This window comes from Nicotiana tomentosiformis, chromosome 10 (assembly GCF_000390325.3).
Source record: "Nicotiana tomentosiformis chromosome 10, ASM39032v3, whole genome shotgun sequence".
In the NCBI taxonomy this organism is placed as follows: domain Eukaryota; kingdom Viridiplantae; phylum Streptophyta; class Magnoliopsida; order Solanales; family Solanaceae; genus Nicotiana; species Nicotiana tomentosiformis.
In genome coordinates, this window is record NC_090821.1 from 75,865,414 (window position 1) to 75,882,935 (window position 17,522).

General features: G+C 39.8%; 2 protein-coding genes across 2 annotated transcripts; both read left to right on the forward strand.

Moving 5' to 3' along the window:
- The first annotated feature begins 1,550 nt into the window (after positions 1-1,550).
- On the forward strand, positions 1,551-8,304 carry LOC138900413 (uncharacterized). Its single transcript, XM_070187154.1, has 5 exons — positions 1,551-1,687; positions 6,045-6,879; positions 7,089-7,411; positions 7,697-8,177; positions 8,269-8,304. Exons 1-5 carry the CDS (start codon positions 1,551-1,553, stop codon positions 8,302-8,304), a joined length of 1,812 nt encoding a protein of 603 aa, XP_070043255.1.
- Positions 8,305-12,707: 4,403 nt separating this feature from the next.
- On the forward strand, positions 12,708-13,289 carry LOC138900414 (uncharacterized). Its single transcript, XM_070187156.1, has 2 exons — positions 12,708-13,031; positions 13,098-13,289. The coding sequence occupies exons 1-2, from the start codon at positions 12,708-12,710 to the stop codon at positions 13,287-13,289; spliced, it is 516 nt and encodes a 171-aa protein (XP_070043257.1).
- Positions 13,290-17,522: the final 4,233 nt, after the last annotated feature.

The window sequence follows — 17,522 nt, forward strand, 5'->3', positions numbered from 1 at the left end:
GCTAAATTTGCTGAATTTTGTGATGAGCGTGGCACAAATCATAATTTTTTTCTCCCAGGACTCCACAACAAAATGGAGTAGTTGAAAGAAAGAATAGGACAATGGAAGAAATGGCTAGAACTATGCTTCTTTCTAGTAAACTGCAAACATAGTTTCTGGGCAGAAGCTTTGAACACTGCATGCTACATCATAAATAGGTGCATGACTATACCTCTTATTGAAAAGACTCCCTATGAGTTACTTAAAGGGAGAAAGCCAAATATATCCCATCTTAGAGCATTTGGATGCAAGTGCTTTGTGCACAATAATGGTAACGACTGCCTAGTTAAGTTTGATCCCAGAAGTGATGAGGGAGTATTCTTGGGATATTCTTCACATAGTAAAACTTATAAGATTTATAACAAAATAATTATGTGTGTAGAAGAAAGTGTACATGTGGTGTTTGACGAAACTAACATTCTTTCTGAGAGGTAGGAATATGATGATGAAGCAATTGAGCTGGTAAGAAACTCACATAAAACCACAACCCAGACTGAAGCTGCACCAGAGGAAGGAACATGTCTTTCCACCCAGGGCAACCTAACAGAGAGAACTGAACAAAGAGGAACTGATCCTCAAACCTCGAGGGAACCTATCCATGAACCTGTTCCTCAAAAATAAAACATTGAAGGAATATCTAGGGGAAACCAGCTGGTTGTGAAACCTAAAAAGTATCAAATTTCTCATCCCATTGAGAACATAATCACCGATCCAACTTCTAGAATCAAAACCAGATCTTATTTGAAGAATCTTTGTGCTTTTGATGCCTTTTTATCTCTTATTGAATCTAAAAATGTTGTTAAGGATTTTCAGGATGCAAACTGGGTGAATGCAATGCAAGATGAACTCAACCAATTTGAGAGAAGTCAAGTTTGGCATCTGGTACCAAGACCCAAGGACAGATCAATAATTGGCACAAAATAGGTCTTCAAAAGCAAACTTGACGAAGATGGAACAGTTACAAGGAATAAGGCAAGATTAGTGGTTCAAGGATATAGTCAAGAGGAGGACATACACTATGATGAGACCTTTGGTCCAGTTGCAAGATTGGAAGCAATTCAACTTCTTAGAGCCTTTGCTGCTTACATGGAATTCACTCTATATCAGATGGATGTCAAGAGTGCCTTCCTCAATGGCTATCTATAGGAAGAAGTGTTTGTCAAGCAACCTCCGGGCTTTGAAAGCAAGGAATGTCCTGATCATGTGTACAAGTTTGACAAGGCACTTTATGGGCTCAAGCAGACTCTAAGAGCATGGTATAAAAGATTGTCAAAGTTCTTGCTTGAGCATGGCTACGAGAGAGGTAAAATTGACAATACCTTATTCTTGAAAGAAAAAGGTAAATATCTCTTGGTAGTTCAGATATATATTGATTATATAATCTTTTGAGCAACTACTGATAAGTTAAGTAAAGAATTTGCCAATCAAGTGGGGAGTGAATTTGAATGAGTATGATGGGTGAGCTTAATTTCTTTTTAGGCTTACAAATTAAATAAAATTAAAATGGAAATATGATCCATCAACAGAAGTATGTGAAAGAGTTGCTTAAAAGGTTTAAAATGGAAGACACCAAAGAAATTGACACACTTATAGTAACAACCACAAAATTGGATATAGATGAACCTGGTTCATCTGTTGATCAGAAGTTGTATAGGGAAATGATTGGCTCTTTGTTATATCTCACTGCTAGTAGACCTGACATTGTTTTCAGTGTTGGCCTTTGTGCTAGATTTCAGGCGAATCCAAAGGAGTCTCACTTGACTACTGCCAAGAGGATCTTGAGATACCTAAAAGGCACCACTGACCTTTGCCTATGGTATCCAAAAGGTAGTAATTTCAACTTAGTGGGATATGTTGATGCTGGTTATGCAGGTTTTCTTATGGATAGAAAGAGCACCTCAGGCATGGCACACTTTCTTGGCTCATGTCTTGTGTCTTGGGCCACCAAAAAGCAAAATTCTATGGCCTTGTCTACTACTGAAGCTGAGTATGTTGCCGCTGCCTCATGTTGTGCTCAAATGTTGTGGATCAAACAACAATTAATGGACTTTTGGAATTGATGTTGGTTGTATCCCCTTCTTTTGTGATAACACCAGTGCAATTAGTATGACCAAGAACCCGATTCATCACAAAATAACTAAGCACATAAATGTTAGGCATCACTTTTTGAGGGAAAACTATGAAAAGGGTTTGATCACTTGAAGTTTTGTGCTACTGACAAGCAAATAACTGACATCTTCACAAAAGCTCTAAGTAAAGATCACTTTGAAAGAAACATGTTAGAATAAGGGATGATTAAGATCACCTAAAAGGAACCAGTTCTAACTCAAAAATTGGTTAGACAATTTGTGAATTTTGTACATAATTAGATTAGAATTTTCTCAGTCTTATACTTTCTCTAGTATACTCTTGTGCCATGTGCTAAAATGTCTCATTAATTATTATGATCTAACAGGTCATCTAGAGTTTTTAAACCTTAATTCTATATGTTGAAGCCTCTAATAGCTTCTTTAGGCCTTCCTCGATTTACGTGCACAATCTGAGTATTTTTCGGAAGGCTTATATGTTAAAAATTGATAACATATGAAATTTTAACTTAAAAATTCATTTCAGTTGACTTTGGTTAAAAGTTTGAGGAAATAGACTCAGATCCATGTTTTGACAATCCCGATGGGTCTGTATCGTGATTTGGGACTTGAGCGTATGCCCAAAATCGAATTTGGAGGTCCCTAGCTCGAGTTATCGCTTTTTGTCGAACATTGAGGTTTAAAGGCTTAATGACGTTAAAGAATTGACCAATGTTTGACTTTGTTTATACCGGGTCCGTATTTTGGTTCTAGAACCTGATATAGGTCCATTACTATATTGATGAGTTGTCTGTCAAATTTGGTGAGAAACAGAGTTGGTTTGACGTGATTCGGGCGTCTGGTTGTTAAAATAAAAATTCTAAAGTTTTCTTAAAAACTTTTATTTGATTTGGTGTCCGATTCGTAGTTCTAGGCGTTAAATTGGTGTTTTAATCACGCGAGTTCGTATGAGGTTTTTAGACTTGTGTGCATATTTGGTTTGGAACCCCGAGGGCTAGGGTGCGGTTTGGATAGCCTACGGACCTTAGTTCTTTGAAAAAATCTTGTTTCTGGGACTTCTGCTAGTTTCTAGTGTCGTGTGCTTCGCGAACGTGAAGGGGAGTTTGGGATAGGGGAGATTTGTTCATCGTGAACGTGATAGTTGGGTCGTGAACGCGGAGTGTTGAGGGTTTTACCCTCCGCGAACGCGAAGCTTTATGGACCGGGGAAGGGGGATCATGGTTCTTCTACGCGAACGCGAGCATTGGCTCGCGAACGCGAAGGCTAGGGGGAGCAGCCTTCGCGAACGCGTGGGAGTACTCGTGAACGCGAAGGCCACTTAGGCTGTTGCACTTCGCGAACGCGACAGGCCCTTCGCAAACGCGAAGAAGGCCTGGCGCCTAGTGATTAAAATAGACCAAAATGGGATTTTTCCCCATTTTTCACAAACCCTCTATTAGAGCTTGGCTTAGGGGCGATTTCAATGGGGGTTTTCACGATTTCGAACTAGGTAAGTGTTCTTTATCATATAGTGATTATATTTCATAAATCCATGTCTATATTCTTCATTTATTTCGGATTTAGATGAAAGAAAATTGAGATTTTTGTAAAACTTTCCAAAAACGAAATTTAAGATTTGAAGATCCAATTGACATCGGAATTTGATAAACTTTGTATGGTTGGACTCGTCTCAGAACGAAGTTTTTTCGAGATTCGAGATGTGGGTCCCACTGTAAATTTTTGAGATGAATTCCGAATTTTAATTCGAAAAATTAGTAATTTCATATGAAATTAATTCCTACGATTTGTGTTGAGTATATTGAATTGTTTGTGACTAGATTTGAAGCTTTCAGACACTAATTCGAGAGGCAAAGGTTTATTATAATCTTGAATTTGGTTGTGAAGCGAGGTAAGTATCGTGGTTAACCTTGACTTTAGGGAATAGAACCTTGAATTATTTGTTACGTGGATTTCATGTGTAACGACGCATAGGCGAGGTGACGAGTGCCTTCGTCAAATTTATGGTTTACATATTTATTTGAAATTCATAAATTATATTAAATCACGAGTTAATTAGTATATAAATTATTTCTTTCATATTCCTTGTACAATATTATGTCTTGAATTTATGCTATAATTGCTACATGCTTATTTGACTTATGTGACTTAATTGCTACTTGACATTTAGTGTATTAAAAATTAAATTGCCTATTTTCTCCCTGATTTCCACAATTAATTGCTACTTGTCATTACTTATTTTCTAAATAATTTATAAATATTGTGTGCTTTGTTGCCTAATAATTTCTTACTGAATGTGGTATTTATTGTAGTATTTTTATTATATTTAAGAGTTGTTAAATTACATTGTTGGAGCGGTTTGCACGCCGCAACAGAAATAGAAAGGGATATATTGGGGGATCGGGTTGCACGCCGCAACAGATTATATTTTAAGTTTATATTGTTGGAGCGGGTTGCACACCACGACAAAAATTTATTGAAGAATTATATTGTTGGAACGAGTTGCACGCCGCAACGGAAATGAGAAGGGAAATAATTGATTGTGACTGCTGAACTGATTTCAATTATTGACATGATTTACCTGTCTTACCTCTATTCCTTTTATTATTATTATTATTATTATTATTATTATTATTATTATTATTATTATTATTATTATTATTATTATTATTATTATTATTATCATCATCATCATCATCATCATCATCATCATCATCATCATCATCATTACTACGTACATGTTAATGTAAGCGGCGTGCCTTAGCCTCGTCACTACTTCGTTGAGGTTAGGATCGACACTTACACAGTATATGGAGTCGGTTGTATTATTATTATTATTATTATTATTATTATTATTATTATTATTATTATTATTATTATTATTATTATTATTATTACGTACATGTTAATGTAAGCGACGTGCCTTAGCCTCGTCACTACTTCGTTGAGGTTAGGATCGACACTTACAGAGTACATGGGGTCGGTTGTACTCACACTCTGCACTTCTTGTGCAGATTCCGGAGTTGGTCCCATCGGCGTACTGTAGATTTTTCTCGGATTCAGCTACCAGTGGAGACTTAAGGTATAGCTGTATGACGTTCGCAACTCTGAAGTCCCCTTCCACTTTATTTTAGTTGTGTGTTTTCTTTCAGACAACTTTATTTTATTCAGACCCTTGTTTGTATTATTTTAGAAGCTCGTGTACTTGTGACTCCAGTTCTGGGATGGTATTTAGATATCGTATTTATTTTGCTTTGTTCACTTTAATTCAGACAATTTTCTCTAGTTGTCTGGTTTCTATAATATTTAATTAAAATAAATTGTTAAAAAATAATTTAAATTATTCTAACGTTGGTTTGCCTAGCAAGTGAAATGTTAGGCGCCATCACGGTCCCGAAGGTAGAAATTTCGGGTCGTGACATTAATCTCTAATGATATTATCTTTATTTTCTTGGAAAATTCAGATTTACACAAGAGATTTCTTAGTGAAGAACCTGATCCATCAAGATTACATGGTACGTACTCTCCACTCTGCATATTTTAAAATAATTATATTTGGATTATGGTAAAAAGGATAGTCCCATTTAATTCTATCCTTCCTTGAGCTTATCCGTTACAAAATGAACCAGTTTCACCAAAGGAGAGTCCCAAAATACAATAAGTGCCTAGATTCTAGGGAGAGTCCATAGCGTCTTTTCAAACTGACTCCCGGTTTGATTAGTTCCCGAGCTTCTGAAAAGATGTCATTGCCCAATTAAATTCTCCCTCTTTATATTGATTTGGTCTTTGCCTTTTCTTTACTTCTAATTTACAACCGCCAAATATTTCTCTCAATCTTCTCTTATCTTTTAAACACACACATATTCCTTCTACCATCATCAATGGCTAACCTCTCTGAAAAAATCTCATCACCATCCAAAGAATCCACACACCTTCAACCAACTATACACCCAAGAAAGGACGAGTAAAGGCTATTGCTCGTAAGACAGTGGCAAGGAGTGAATTATCCCATAAGTTAGATGAACAATTGAAAGCAAGCGTGGTACAAGAACCCCAAATATTTGAAGAATCATTTAAGTCTGCTACTGAGTGGGAAGAAACTATTTCATCTGAAACAAAGCAGGTAACATCTAGTCCTAAAATTACATCTGAAATAATTTCTGAGTTTACTGAAAATCTAGAAAATAGGTTTGTTCTGGTAGGAACTGTGGCTGATGTTGAAACCACTGAATCTGGAAATATTGGCGGTAAAGATAAAAAGAAAAAAAAAGAAAAAGAGAGTGAGGGTGCTCAAGGTGATGTGAGGGAAATGGGAAAAGGAGTGGTTGAATCTTTACCCATTCTTGTTGGTTTGACTGAAGAAACACGAGCTATGGTATTGTGGAGTGAAGAATCTGCTGAAGAGGAAGAAAACTTAAGAGAAAAAGGGGGTAGTGTGTCTGGAGAAGCTGTTGAGGGGTTGGTTAGGTTGTGGAAGAGGTTTCAAGAACCTGTTTCATCTGTGCAGGAACCCCTCGAAGACCTACTGAAACGCGTGTCTGACAGCTATAATCCAAAAAGGAAGAAGAGTTCAGAAGTTAAAATTCCTGGAACTTCTAGGGCAAACAAGAAGAGAAAGACTGCGTCTTCTATCCCTATAGAGACTCCTCCCACAAGAGGAAGAGCTACAAGGAGTCAGAAGAAGCATAGTGAGGCTAAACTTGAAAAGGCCTTGGAAGAATGTAAAAGAAAAGCTGCTGCAAAGGGAAAGAAGAAAGTGAGTGAGCATGTTAAGGCAGTTGATTTAGGGGATGGACCTGGTCCTTTATGATGAAGAGTAGGTAGAAGAGGTGGAGGTTGTGACTACAAAGGCAAAGAAAATAAATACTTCCAAAAAGAAGTCTCCTTTAAAGACAAAGTCTGCAGAGCCTTCTACCTTGGCAAAAAGAACCAGGTCTGCCATAAAATCTATAAAAGTGAATGTAGTGGAGGAAGAAGAAAGTGAAGAAGAAGAGGAATCTCAAGAAGAGTAGGACAAGATGGTTAGTTTGGGAAAGAACCGTCTTGAAGGGTAGACTCCTCAGGGACTTGGAGGAGGAAGGCATGATGATGCTGATGGAAAAACTACAACTGCAGAGTTGGAAGGACATGGTCCTTCAAATGGATAGAAAGCTTGCCAGAACTTTGATTGTAGAATTCATGGCAAATTATGAGATAAAAAATGGCAAAGTCACCAGTGTGGTGAATGAGGTGACTGTGAGCTTTGATGACAAGGAATTGGGAGAGATTCTGGGAGTATCTGCTGAAGGGTACAATGATTACAAAAAGTTAAATGGCCAAGACTAGAAAACCTTCCCACCTCACTTTCCATTACAAGGAAGTTTGATGACAATGAAGAAGAGCTTCAGTCCAGGGCCTTTTACAAAAGTGAGATGAGGCCTGCCCACAAAGTGGAGTTTGAATTTGTTAACAAGGTTGTGTTGCCCAGGCAGGAAAGAACACATTGCCACCTTCATGGACCTGGTCCTTATGGTATGCCTGGATAGTGGGAGCAAGATAAATTAGCCTGGTTTTATCATCCTACTTCTTGATAGGGTTCTAACTGGCACTAAAACTCATGTCATACCCTATGATTTCATTCTCATGACTGTACTGGCTCACTTCAAGGTAACCCTAAAGAAATGGGATGTCAGTACAAACAAGGATCACTTTGGGGCGAACACCTTGACTGTATGTGACTATGAAGTCCACACTGCTCCCAAAGAACCTGGTTCATCCAAGAAGGTATCCGTGAACAACAACGTAAGAGCCTTGGTGCAAGAGAGTGGGGCTAAAGATGCTGAGATTGAGAGGCTGAAGAAGAGGCTGACTGAAGTAGAAATTGAGAGGGATGATCTCAAGGCTGAGCTTGCAAATGAGAAGGAGAAGAATGAAGGCATTCTTCATGATATGTTGAAGCTACTTCAGGCCAGAAACCAAGAACCTGGTCCTTCCCAGCCTCGAAACCTTTCTTGCCTAGTTAGACAAACTAGTGATCCATATGGGATTTGTTTTGTTCTTTTTGATCATGATCCAGTATCTTTATTTTTCTTTATGCTTTGTGGATGACTAGTATCAATGATAATCAACTACTTTTGTGCTTTAACTGTTTGTTGTTTCTTCTTAGATAGCTAATATCATTAGATTGATAAATGATGCTTGACTCCATGATTGCATTTGAAGTAGCCCTAGTGTCCATGAGTGATATCTATTAAAATCTGGTTATCTAACATAATTATACAACTTTTCGATGATGCCAAAAGGGGGAAGATAGGTTGTGCTTATAACCTAATGAACCTGGTCCTTGATGATTTGTGACTTTAAAATGGAAAGTGTTCTAACATTGGGTTGATATTGAGCTGAGTTGAAACAGGGCTTATGCTTATGAAAAACACAGAGATTGTCATCATCAAAAATGAGGAATTTATTGAAATAAGTGAAGTTTGTTTTGATGATTGACAAAGGAACTCAAGCATGAACCACGTCCATGCACAATGTACACAGACACAAGCATATTTAAGCACAAGATATGCACGCGAAGGAGATAAACTTAAGTAGTTATTTATGATATCTCCTTAACGCAAATGTTACATAAGTGATAAGGAGAATGACTCCTTACTCGAAGAGAACTCTATCCTAGATAAGGGAGGAGTTAGAAGTTGAAGATAACTAGAACTCTTCCAGCAAGGATGAGTATAACATTAGAAATTTCCTATTCTACCAACACTATATATTTCAGGATGTTCTCATTTTACAAGTACGCACAAATGCTAAAGTTGAACGAGAGTTGAGAACAAAATAGCAAGGCATTTTGCAAGCAATTTCAGTGTAATTCAAGTGTGCGAACCTGAAGATATATGAACCAGATAAAAGAACCAGTTCCAAGTATCTGTCTTTTATTCTAGTTTCATTGTAGTAGGGCTTTTGAGTTGTACCTTTCAGCTTTATCTAGAAGCAATTGTAATAGATACTTTGAGTATAATATTCAAGTTAGATTTAACTTGAAGTTGTCGCAACAGCTAGAGGTTGTTTGCCACAAAGGGTTAGAGGTAATCCTTAGGTTTACAAAGAGTTTAGTAAATGTAGTTTTTGGCTTAGTGATTTAGTGAAGTGTTGGAAAAAATTCTACCGGGTAGTAGATCATGATTTTTTCACCTTTTAAGCCAGGTGTTTTCCACTTAAAAATACTTGTGTTCTTTTGTAACGACCCGGCAGGTCGTTTCGAGAGTTGTAGTATCGTTCCCCCCTTTTTTGCTCATTTTTGTACTTCACTGTTGCTTTATGACTTATCGGGTTAGTTGGTTCGGGTCCGGAGAGAATTCAGAGTGAGTTGAGACACTTAGTCTCATAATTGAAATCTTAAGTTGGAAAAGTCGACCGGATGTCGACTTATGTGTAGACGACCTCGGATTTGAATTTTGATGGTTCTGTTAGCTCCGTTGGGTAATTTTAGACTTAGGAGCGTATCCGAATTGTATTTTTGAGGCCCGTAGTAGAATTATGCTTGAATTGGCGAAAGTTAGAATTTTGGAAAGTTTGACCGGGAGTGGACTTTTTTGATATTGAGGTCAATCGGACGTGATTTGATAAGTTTCGACGTCGTTTGTAGAACTTGAAAATTTCAAAGTTCATTAGGCTTGAATCCGTGTGCAATTTGTGTTTTTGATGTTGTTTGTGTGTTAGGTTGAGGTCTCGGAGGCCTCAGATTGATTTCGGATGGTTAACGGACTTGGAGTTGATTTGAAGAACAACTGAAGTTTTGCTGCTGCTGGTGTAACCGCACCTGCGGAGTGGGCATCGCAGGTGCGAGCACGCAGAAATGAGAAGGGGGTCGCAAATGCGGTTAAGGCGGAGGCTGGCAGAAGTCGCAGGTGCGAGGTCCTTTCCGCACCTGCATGTTTGAAGATGCGCATAGAGGATCACAGAAGCAGAAATGGCTGGGAGCCACTGGTCTGCATAAGCGGAAGGCCTGCGCAGAAGTGCAACCGCTGAAGCGGGATTTGGACCGCAGAAGCGGTTGGTCGCCTTAAGTGAGTTTCCTCAGAAGCGGATGAGGGACAACAGAAGCGACTAAATGTCCGCAGGTACGAGAAGCCTAGGCAGAACATATAAATATGAGGTTTCGAGATTTTTCACCATTTCTAACATTTTGAGCTCGGAATTTAGAGATTTTGAGAGGGCTTTTCAAGGGGAATTCTTGAGGTAAGATCCTTGTGTCCATTTTTCTTCAATGATTACGTTTCCCTCCTGATTATACACTTAGTTGGTGAGTTTTTTAGGTAAAATTTGGGGGTTTGAGGCTAGGGATTTGGAGAGTCAACTTTTGTGTCTTGAATGGCCATTTGAGGTCGGATTTTGATAAATTTGATATGGTTAGACTCATGAGTGAATGGGCTTTTGGGTTTTGTGACTTTTTTCAGATTTCGAGACGTGGGCCGGGGGCCGGGATTGAGCCGATTTCGGATTTTGGCTGTAATTTAGTACTTTTCTTGTGGAATTGATCCCTTTTGCCTATATTGATTGTATTGTACTACTTGTGGCTAGATTCCGGATGTTTGGAGATTGATTTGAGAGGCAAAGGCATTTTGGAGTAAATTTTTGCCCGGATTGAGGTAAGTAACACTTTCAAACTTGGTTCTGAGGGTTCGAAACCCCGAATTATGTGTTATGTGGTTGGTATTGAGGTGACGCACATGCCAAGTGACGGGCGTGTGGGCGTGCACCATAAGAATTGTGACCTGGTTGATTCTATGCCACCATAATTGAGCTGTCAATCATGCTAGATATCATGTTTAGGGTTTGTGCCGGTACTGTTGGGACCTATAATGGTCATTTCCTTTTGTCGCCTTACTGCTTTCATTGATATTACGTACTCAGTCATATTCATTCATTTCATATCATATCTCAGTCTTAGTTGTTATTTATTGATACATCATATCATTGTTTCGGGCTAGTTTTCATGACATTGTGAGCCCGTGAGTGAGACTGGAGAGATTGATGATTGAGTGACGCCGAGAGCCTGATTATGCGTGATAGTTATGGGATCAGACTGGCCTTCCTCGGTACTGGGTGACTGATGGTCAATGATGTATATATTCCGGGATGGATCTTCCCTGGCCTGTACGGGCCATATACAGTACCGGGTGGTTATGCATTTGAGGGTGTGAGCACATGAGGCTGTCAGCATAGTGCATCACATATAGCATGTTCATTGGCATGTAGAAGTAGAAGAGTTATATTCTTCACATTGTTCAGACTTGATCTACTTTACTATTTTGAACTATCTATTTAACTTGAAAGCATGCCTACGTTTCTGCACATTTATTTCTATTTTTAACTTTAATGGTTGAGTTCGTCACTACCTTTCAGTCCAAAGGTTGGACTTGTTACTTACTGCGTTGGTTGTACTCACGTTACTCTCTGCACCTCGTGTGTAGATCCAGGCGTTTCTGGTCACGACGGCTGTTGATTGATGAGCTAGATCTGTGAGGCTATCGAGGTAGCTGCATGGCGTTTGTAGGCCTTGACTCTCCTTCTTTATCTCTATCTATATTTCAGTTTTTATTTCCTAGACACTGTAGTGGACTGTATTCTGGTTTAGACGCTCATGTACTTTGTGACACCCCGATTTCGGAATGGTTTGTATCGTATTTTAGATATTTCTATTTTCAAAAAGGCTTTCCTTAATTATTAAATTGCTTCCGTCTTTATGTTCAAAGATTTTACTGTGTTGAGATGTTGAGTTGTGGCTTGCCTAGTTCCACAATATGTGCCATCACGACAGTTAGATTTTGGGTCGTGACAAGTTGGTATAAGATCCTAGGTTACATAGGTCTCACGAGTCATGAGCAGGTTTAGTAAAGTCTTGCGGATCGGTACAAAGACGTCTATACTTATCTTCGAGAGGCTGTCGAACCCTTAGGAAACTTCACATTCTTGAATTCTTGTCGTGCGAGTCTGTTGATTCTGGTAACTAAACTTCTGTTGTTCTATTCTATCACAGATGGTGAGGACACGTACTACTGGGTAGGGTGAACAACCACCAGTACCACCAAATAGGGCCGCAAGAGGCCAAGGTCGCGGTAGGGGAAGAGGTGCAGCTCGCACAACAGCTAGGGCAGCACCTGCAGATACACTAGTTGCCCCAGTTCAGGAGCAGGTTCCAGTTGTGGATGAGCCTGTGGGACCAGCTCAGGTACCACCTGTGCCCATTGTGATTCCAGGCCTTCAGGAGGCCTTAGCTCAGATTCTGACAGTTTGCATCGGCCTTGCTCAGGTGGTTTCAGCTTAGGCCGCACCTGCCACTTCTCAGGCCGGGGGATGTACTCAAACTCCCACCACTCGTACACCCGAGCAGGTGATGCAGGGACTCCAGACACCGGGGGCACTACCAGCCCAGCTGGTGGTAGCTGCTTAGGCCCATATGGTTCTTGTTATGACTGATGATGAGCAACAAGGACTAGAGAGGTTTGGTAGGCTTCAGCCTCCATCCTTCAGCGGGCAGAGTCGGAGGATGCCCAGGGTTTCTTGGACAGATGTAAGAGGATCCTCCATACAACATGCATTATGGAGACCAGTGGGGTCTCGTTCACTACTTTTCAGTTTACTGGAGCTGCGTTCACCTGGTGGGAGGCTTACGAGAGACGTAGGCCGGTCGGTGCAGTGCCACTTACATGGCAGGAGTTCTCCGTTCTCTTCTTGGAGAAGTATGTGCCACAGTCTCATAGAGAGGAGCTGCGCAGACAGTTTGAGCAGTTGCGTCAGGAGGATATGACTGTGACGCAGTACGTGATGAGATTTTCTGAGTTAGCCCGTCATACGATCTGGTTGGTTCCCACTGATAGGGAAAGGATCAGGAGGTTAATTGATGGCCTCACATTTCAGCTGCGGGTGCTTATGACTAGAGAGAGGATGTCTGGTGCTACTTTTTATGAGGTTGTTGACATTGCTCGGTAGATAGAGTTGGTCTGCAGCCAGGATCGGGTTGAGAGGGAGGCCAAGAGGTCTCGTGGATCAGGTAGTTTTGGTGGTGTTCCTTCTGGAGGTCAGTTCCACCACGGCAGGGGTTGTCCCTATAGGCATGCTCAGACGGTTAGTTCAGTTCACCGTGGTGCATCATCTGGCCATGGTTCCCACAGTTCTCAGTAGGGTCACTCATCTCTCATGCCCTTCCAGATCTGGTTTCTGGCATTTTCGCACCTGCGGTGGGGAGACCGCAAGTGCGGACTCGCACGTGCGGAAGTAGGAGTGCAGGTGCAGTTTTGTCAAGCTTGGTCTGTGGGTGCAGGTGCAAGATTGGCCCGCAGAAGCGGAGCCGCATCTGCGAAAGAGGAATATATCCGCAGGAGCGGACGCGCAGGTGCGGCCCCTTGCTCGCAGATGCGAACCCAGCCCCCAAAAGTCATTTCTGCACCTGCGAGGGAAATTCCGCAGGTGCGGCATCAGAGGTGCGACTTGTGGTCTGCAGATGCGAAATCGCTGGGCAGAAAAGATCAAGTTTGAGGGTTTGATTCCCATTTTCAATTTGGGACTTTGAGAGCTCGGTGTGAGGCGAAGTTTTGAGGTTTCTTCAAGGAGATTGTTGGGTTAAGTGATTCTAACCCGGATTGGACTATATTTCATGAATCTATTGCTATTTTTTGTCTTCTAATTAGGGATTTGAGTTGGAAATTTAGGGGGAAATGGTAGAAACTTCCTAGACTAAAATTTTGAGTTTTGAAAGGCGATTTGAGGTCGGATTTGAGTAATTCTTATATGGTTGGACTAGTGAGTGAATGAGTGTTCATATTTTGTGACTTTTATCCGATTCCGAGACGTGGGCCCGAGGAGGCTTTTTGGATCGATTTCCTAATTTCTTGCTTTAGCTTAGATTTCATTAATTAGATTAGTTTCTTATAGATATATTTATGGTATGTAATTGATTTTGGCTAGATTTGGGGCATTCAGAGTCAGATATTTATGGGAAAGGCATTCCTACCAATTGATTGAGCTTGGTTCGAGGTAAGTGGCTTGCCAAACCTTGTGTGGGGGAAATTCCCTTAGGATTTGGTACTGTTGTGATATGTGAGCACCGTGTACACGAGCTATATTGTTGTAAAACCCGATTTTTACTGAGTATCAATCTGTTTTCTTTTTAAATTGAGTTATACCATTTTATTTAGTCTAATATCACATGACTACGTGCTTTAACTGCTTATTTGAACTCTGTGAAGCATGCCTAGTTGATTTCCGGTTTTTCTTGTTCTTTATCAGTCTTAACTGTAGAATTCTTGCTGCTGTGGTATTTATCGGTTTGAGATGTGTGTTTACTTTTGAGACTATGAGGCGGTTCCTAGGGAGTTCTCCCTGCACATTTACCTTTGTGACTATGAGGCGGTTCCTCGGGAGTTCTCCCCGCACATTTACTTTTGAGACTATGAGGTGGTACCTCGGGAGTTCTCCTTGGACATTTACTTTTGAGACTACGAGGTGGTACCTCAGGAGTTCTCCCTATATATTTACTTTTGAGACTATGAGGTAGTACCTCGGGAGTTCTCCCTGTATATTTATTTTAGGACTACGAGACGGTATCTCGGGAGATCCCCTGTTGTTTATCCCTATGTGTTGTACTGTTATTTCACTGTGTTTTTCTTTTGTTAAATTCCAGTCTCTTATTATACTGTTATATTATCCTACTTTATTTATTATATACCAGTGGGCCTGACTTGACCTCGTCACTACTCTACCGAGATTAGGCTTGGCACTTACTAGGTACCTTTGTGGTGTACTCATGCTACTCTTCTATACATGTTTTGTGTGCAGATCCAGCTATTTCTTATCTGTTACACCCTATATTTTCGTACGTAAAACTGCATCGTGAGCAAACTAATGTAGGACCAAAAATGAGATCATCTTTGAAAATATTTAAAGTAAGTTAATCATGTTATCTCTGAGGTTACAAATATTGAAGATCATGAACAACAAGTACAAAGAGGGTTGGAAGGTTGAGAAGCTAAAGGAATTGAAGAAAATAATGTTTCGTCGAGAGTCGACAAGTTGGGAATGTTATAGCATATACTTTTGGGGTGAGACCAGGGTGTTTAACATGATAAGGAGGTTATGTTATGATTTATGTTAGTCATATGATAGTCGTGTGTTATGTTTTAAAGTCAAGCGAGTGGTGAAACAAAAGTCGATGAAAGTCATCACAAGTTACGTTCATAAGTTTTACTGAAACTTTGGGTCAAATGTAACTGCAATGTTCTCCCAATATACTTAGAGTTATGGGGTGTTACACCCATAAAATTAAATATCTATGAGTCTATTTTCTAACGCATTAAACCGTTTGTCAATAAGATATTGGAGTGGAGAGATATGGGCATTTGTGCGAGACTGCGCAGACTGTCACCTACTTGCTTAAACGAGAATCCAAAAATGGGCCAGTTCGGGTCGTCCAAAAATAGGCCAGTTCGGATTGTCCAAAGAGGCCTTTTTAAATTCCTATCCCCTTCATATATTAGACTTATAATAGGGCAAAATAACCAGACATAATCTCTGCAAAAATCCTCCCAAATATTGCCCACAAACCCTAATTGATTTTCTCTCCCTTTCAAGTTCTAATTGGAGGTAAAGCCTAGAATTTGAAGAACCAAGATAGGAGATGAGTTATCCAACAAATAAGGTAAGTTTACTGCTCTCTTTGATCAATTTTTTTCTGCTGTAGATTCATAGTAAGTCATTATATATTTGTAAGAACTCACGGGACGGTGATCGGAAGCCGTGAGTTCGAGTTATTCACTTGTAGTGGACTGTTTTGTGTTGCTGTTGGGCTGCGTGTTTTACTACTATTTTATGGAGTTTTGGAGGAGGAAGGGTATGGAGAAACACCACATAAATGCAGGGTGGTGGGCTGGTGGCTCGTCGTAACAATTTCAGAATATTTGACACTACTACGGTGGTCGTTTTGTGTATGAAGAGATTGGGGTGTGTTGGGCTATTTTGTAGTATTTTGTGGTGTATATAAGGATGCAAAATAATGTATATAGGTTGTTATTGTTGAGTTCTTATGTTGTTGGTGTTATCTTTAATTTGGAGGAAGTAAGGATTATAGGGGAAATGGTGTCCATTTTAATACAAAATAAGCTTGTTGTTCGTTGTGCGATAGTTGTACCTTTCGTAGCTTAATGATAGTATTATTATCGTTGTTGTAGATTAAGGTGCGAAGAGGAGAGTTCAACTTGGTGATTGGAAAGATTGTGATAAGGTATGTTAAGGCTAAACTTTCCTTCATTTTGGCATGATCTCGTAACTACATGTGTTTGATAACGAGGCATAAAGAGAAGTTCATACTCCCGAATTAATATACATTATCCTAGTCTCATAAGTTACAGTATTCTCCCTTATCGGGACTTTATATTCAATTGAGTATTGTCTTCTTCCAGTCAAGAGAGCAAAGGATATATATATATATATATATATATATATATATATATATATATATATATATATATATATATATATATATATATGTGTGTGTGTGTGTGTGTGTGTGTTCAACTTGGTGATTGGAAAGATTGTGATAAGGTATGTTAAGGCTAAACTTTCCTTCATTTTGGCATGATCTCGTAACTACATGTGTTTGATAACGAGGCATAAAGAGAAGTTCATACTCCCGAATTTATATACATTATCCTAGTCTCATAAGTTGCAGTATTCTCCCTTATTGGGACTTTATATTCAATTGAGTATTGTCTTCTTCCAGTCAAGAGAGCAAAGGGTATATATATATATATATATATATATATATATATACAGTATTACACTATTTTCACCACCATCGAGCTATAATCGGTGGGCAGGCCCCTATTGGGCAACCTCTGATTAGATGGTAAGTTATATATACCGAGCCTACTGTGGCCGAGCGCCTATGAGCAAGCCCAGGATGGCCGAGATACAGAGCCTAGTATGGCCGAGCACCTATGAGCGAGCCTACTACGGCCGAGCAGTTACACGTACCGAGCCTTATAGGGCCGGACATTTATTTTACTTACTATATTGAAGGAGTTGAGTCAGTATCAGCAGATAAGTATATCTCCAGATCATCTTTGACTCCCAGTTACTTTCAATTATTATATTATCAGTTCAGTTTCAGTTTTTAGTTAGGTTATTGCCTTACATACTCAGTACATTATTTCGTACTGACGTCCCTTTTCTGGGGACGCTGCATTTCATGCGTACAGGTTCAGGTAGACAGACGGGTAGACCTCCTCAATAAGTATTCCCTGAGTTTAGCCTGATTGGTAAGCTCCACGTCCTTCGAAGTTATCGGGTCTAGGGTTTTGTGTACAACTTTTGTATGTATATGTGTATATATATTATGGGTAGGTCGGGGCCCTGTTCCGA

Excerpts from the sequence above, each read along its gene's own strand:
- LOC138900413 (XM_070187154.1), top strand. The coding sequence starts at position 1,551 with ATGATCCATCAACAGAAGTATGTGAAAGAGTTGCTTAAAAGGTTTAAA. Across the intron at positions 7,412-7,696 it reads CTGGGAGTATCTGCTGAAGG|GGTTCTAACTGGCACTAAAA; the intron begins GTACAATGATTA and ends ACTTCTTGATAG. Across the intron at positions 8,178-8,268 it reads TTCTTTTTGATCATGATCCA|ATAGCTAATATCATTAGATT; the intron begins GTATCTTTATTT and ends GTTTCTTCTTAG.
- LOC138900414 (XM_070187156.1), top strand. The coding sequence starts at position 12,708 with ATGGAGACCAGTGGGGTCTCGTTCACTACTTTTCAGTTTACTGGAGCT. Across the intron at positions 13,032-13,097 it reads GCCTCACATTTCAGCTGCGG|ATAGAGTTGGTCTGCAGCCA; the intron begins GTGCTTATGACT and ends ATTGCTCGGTAG.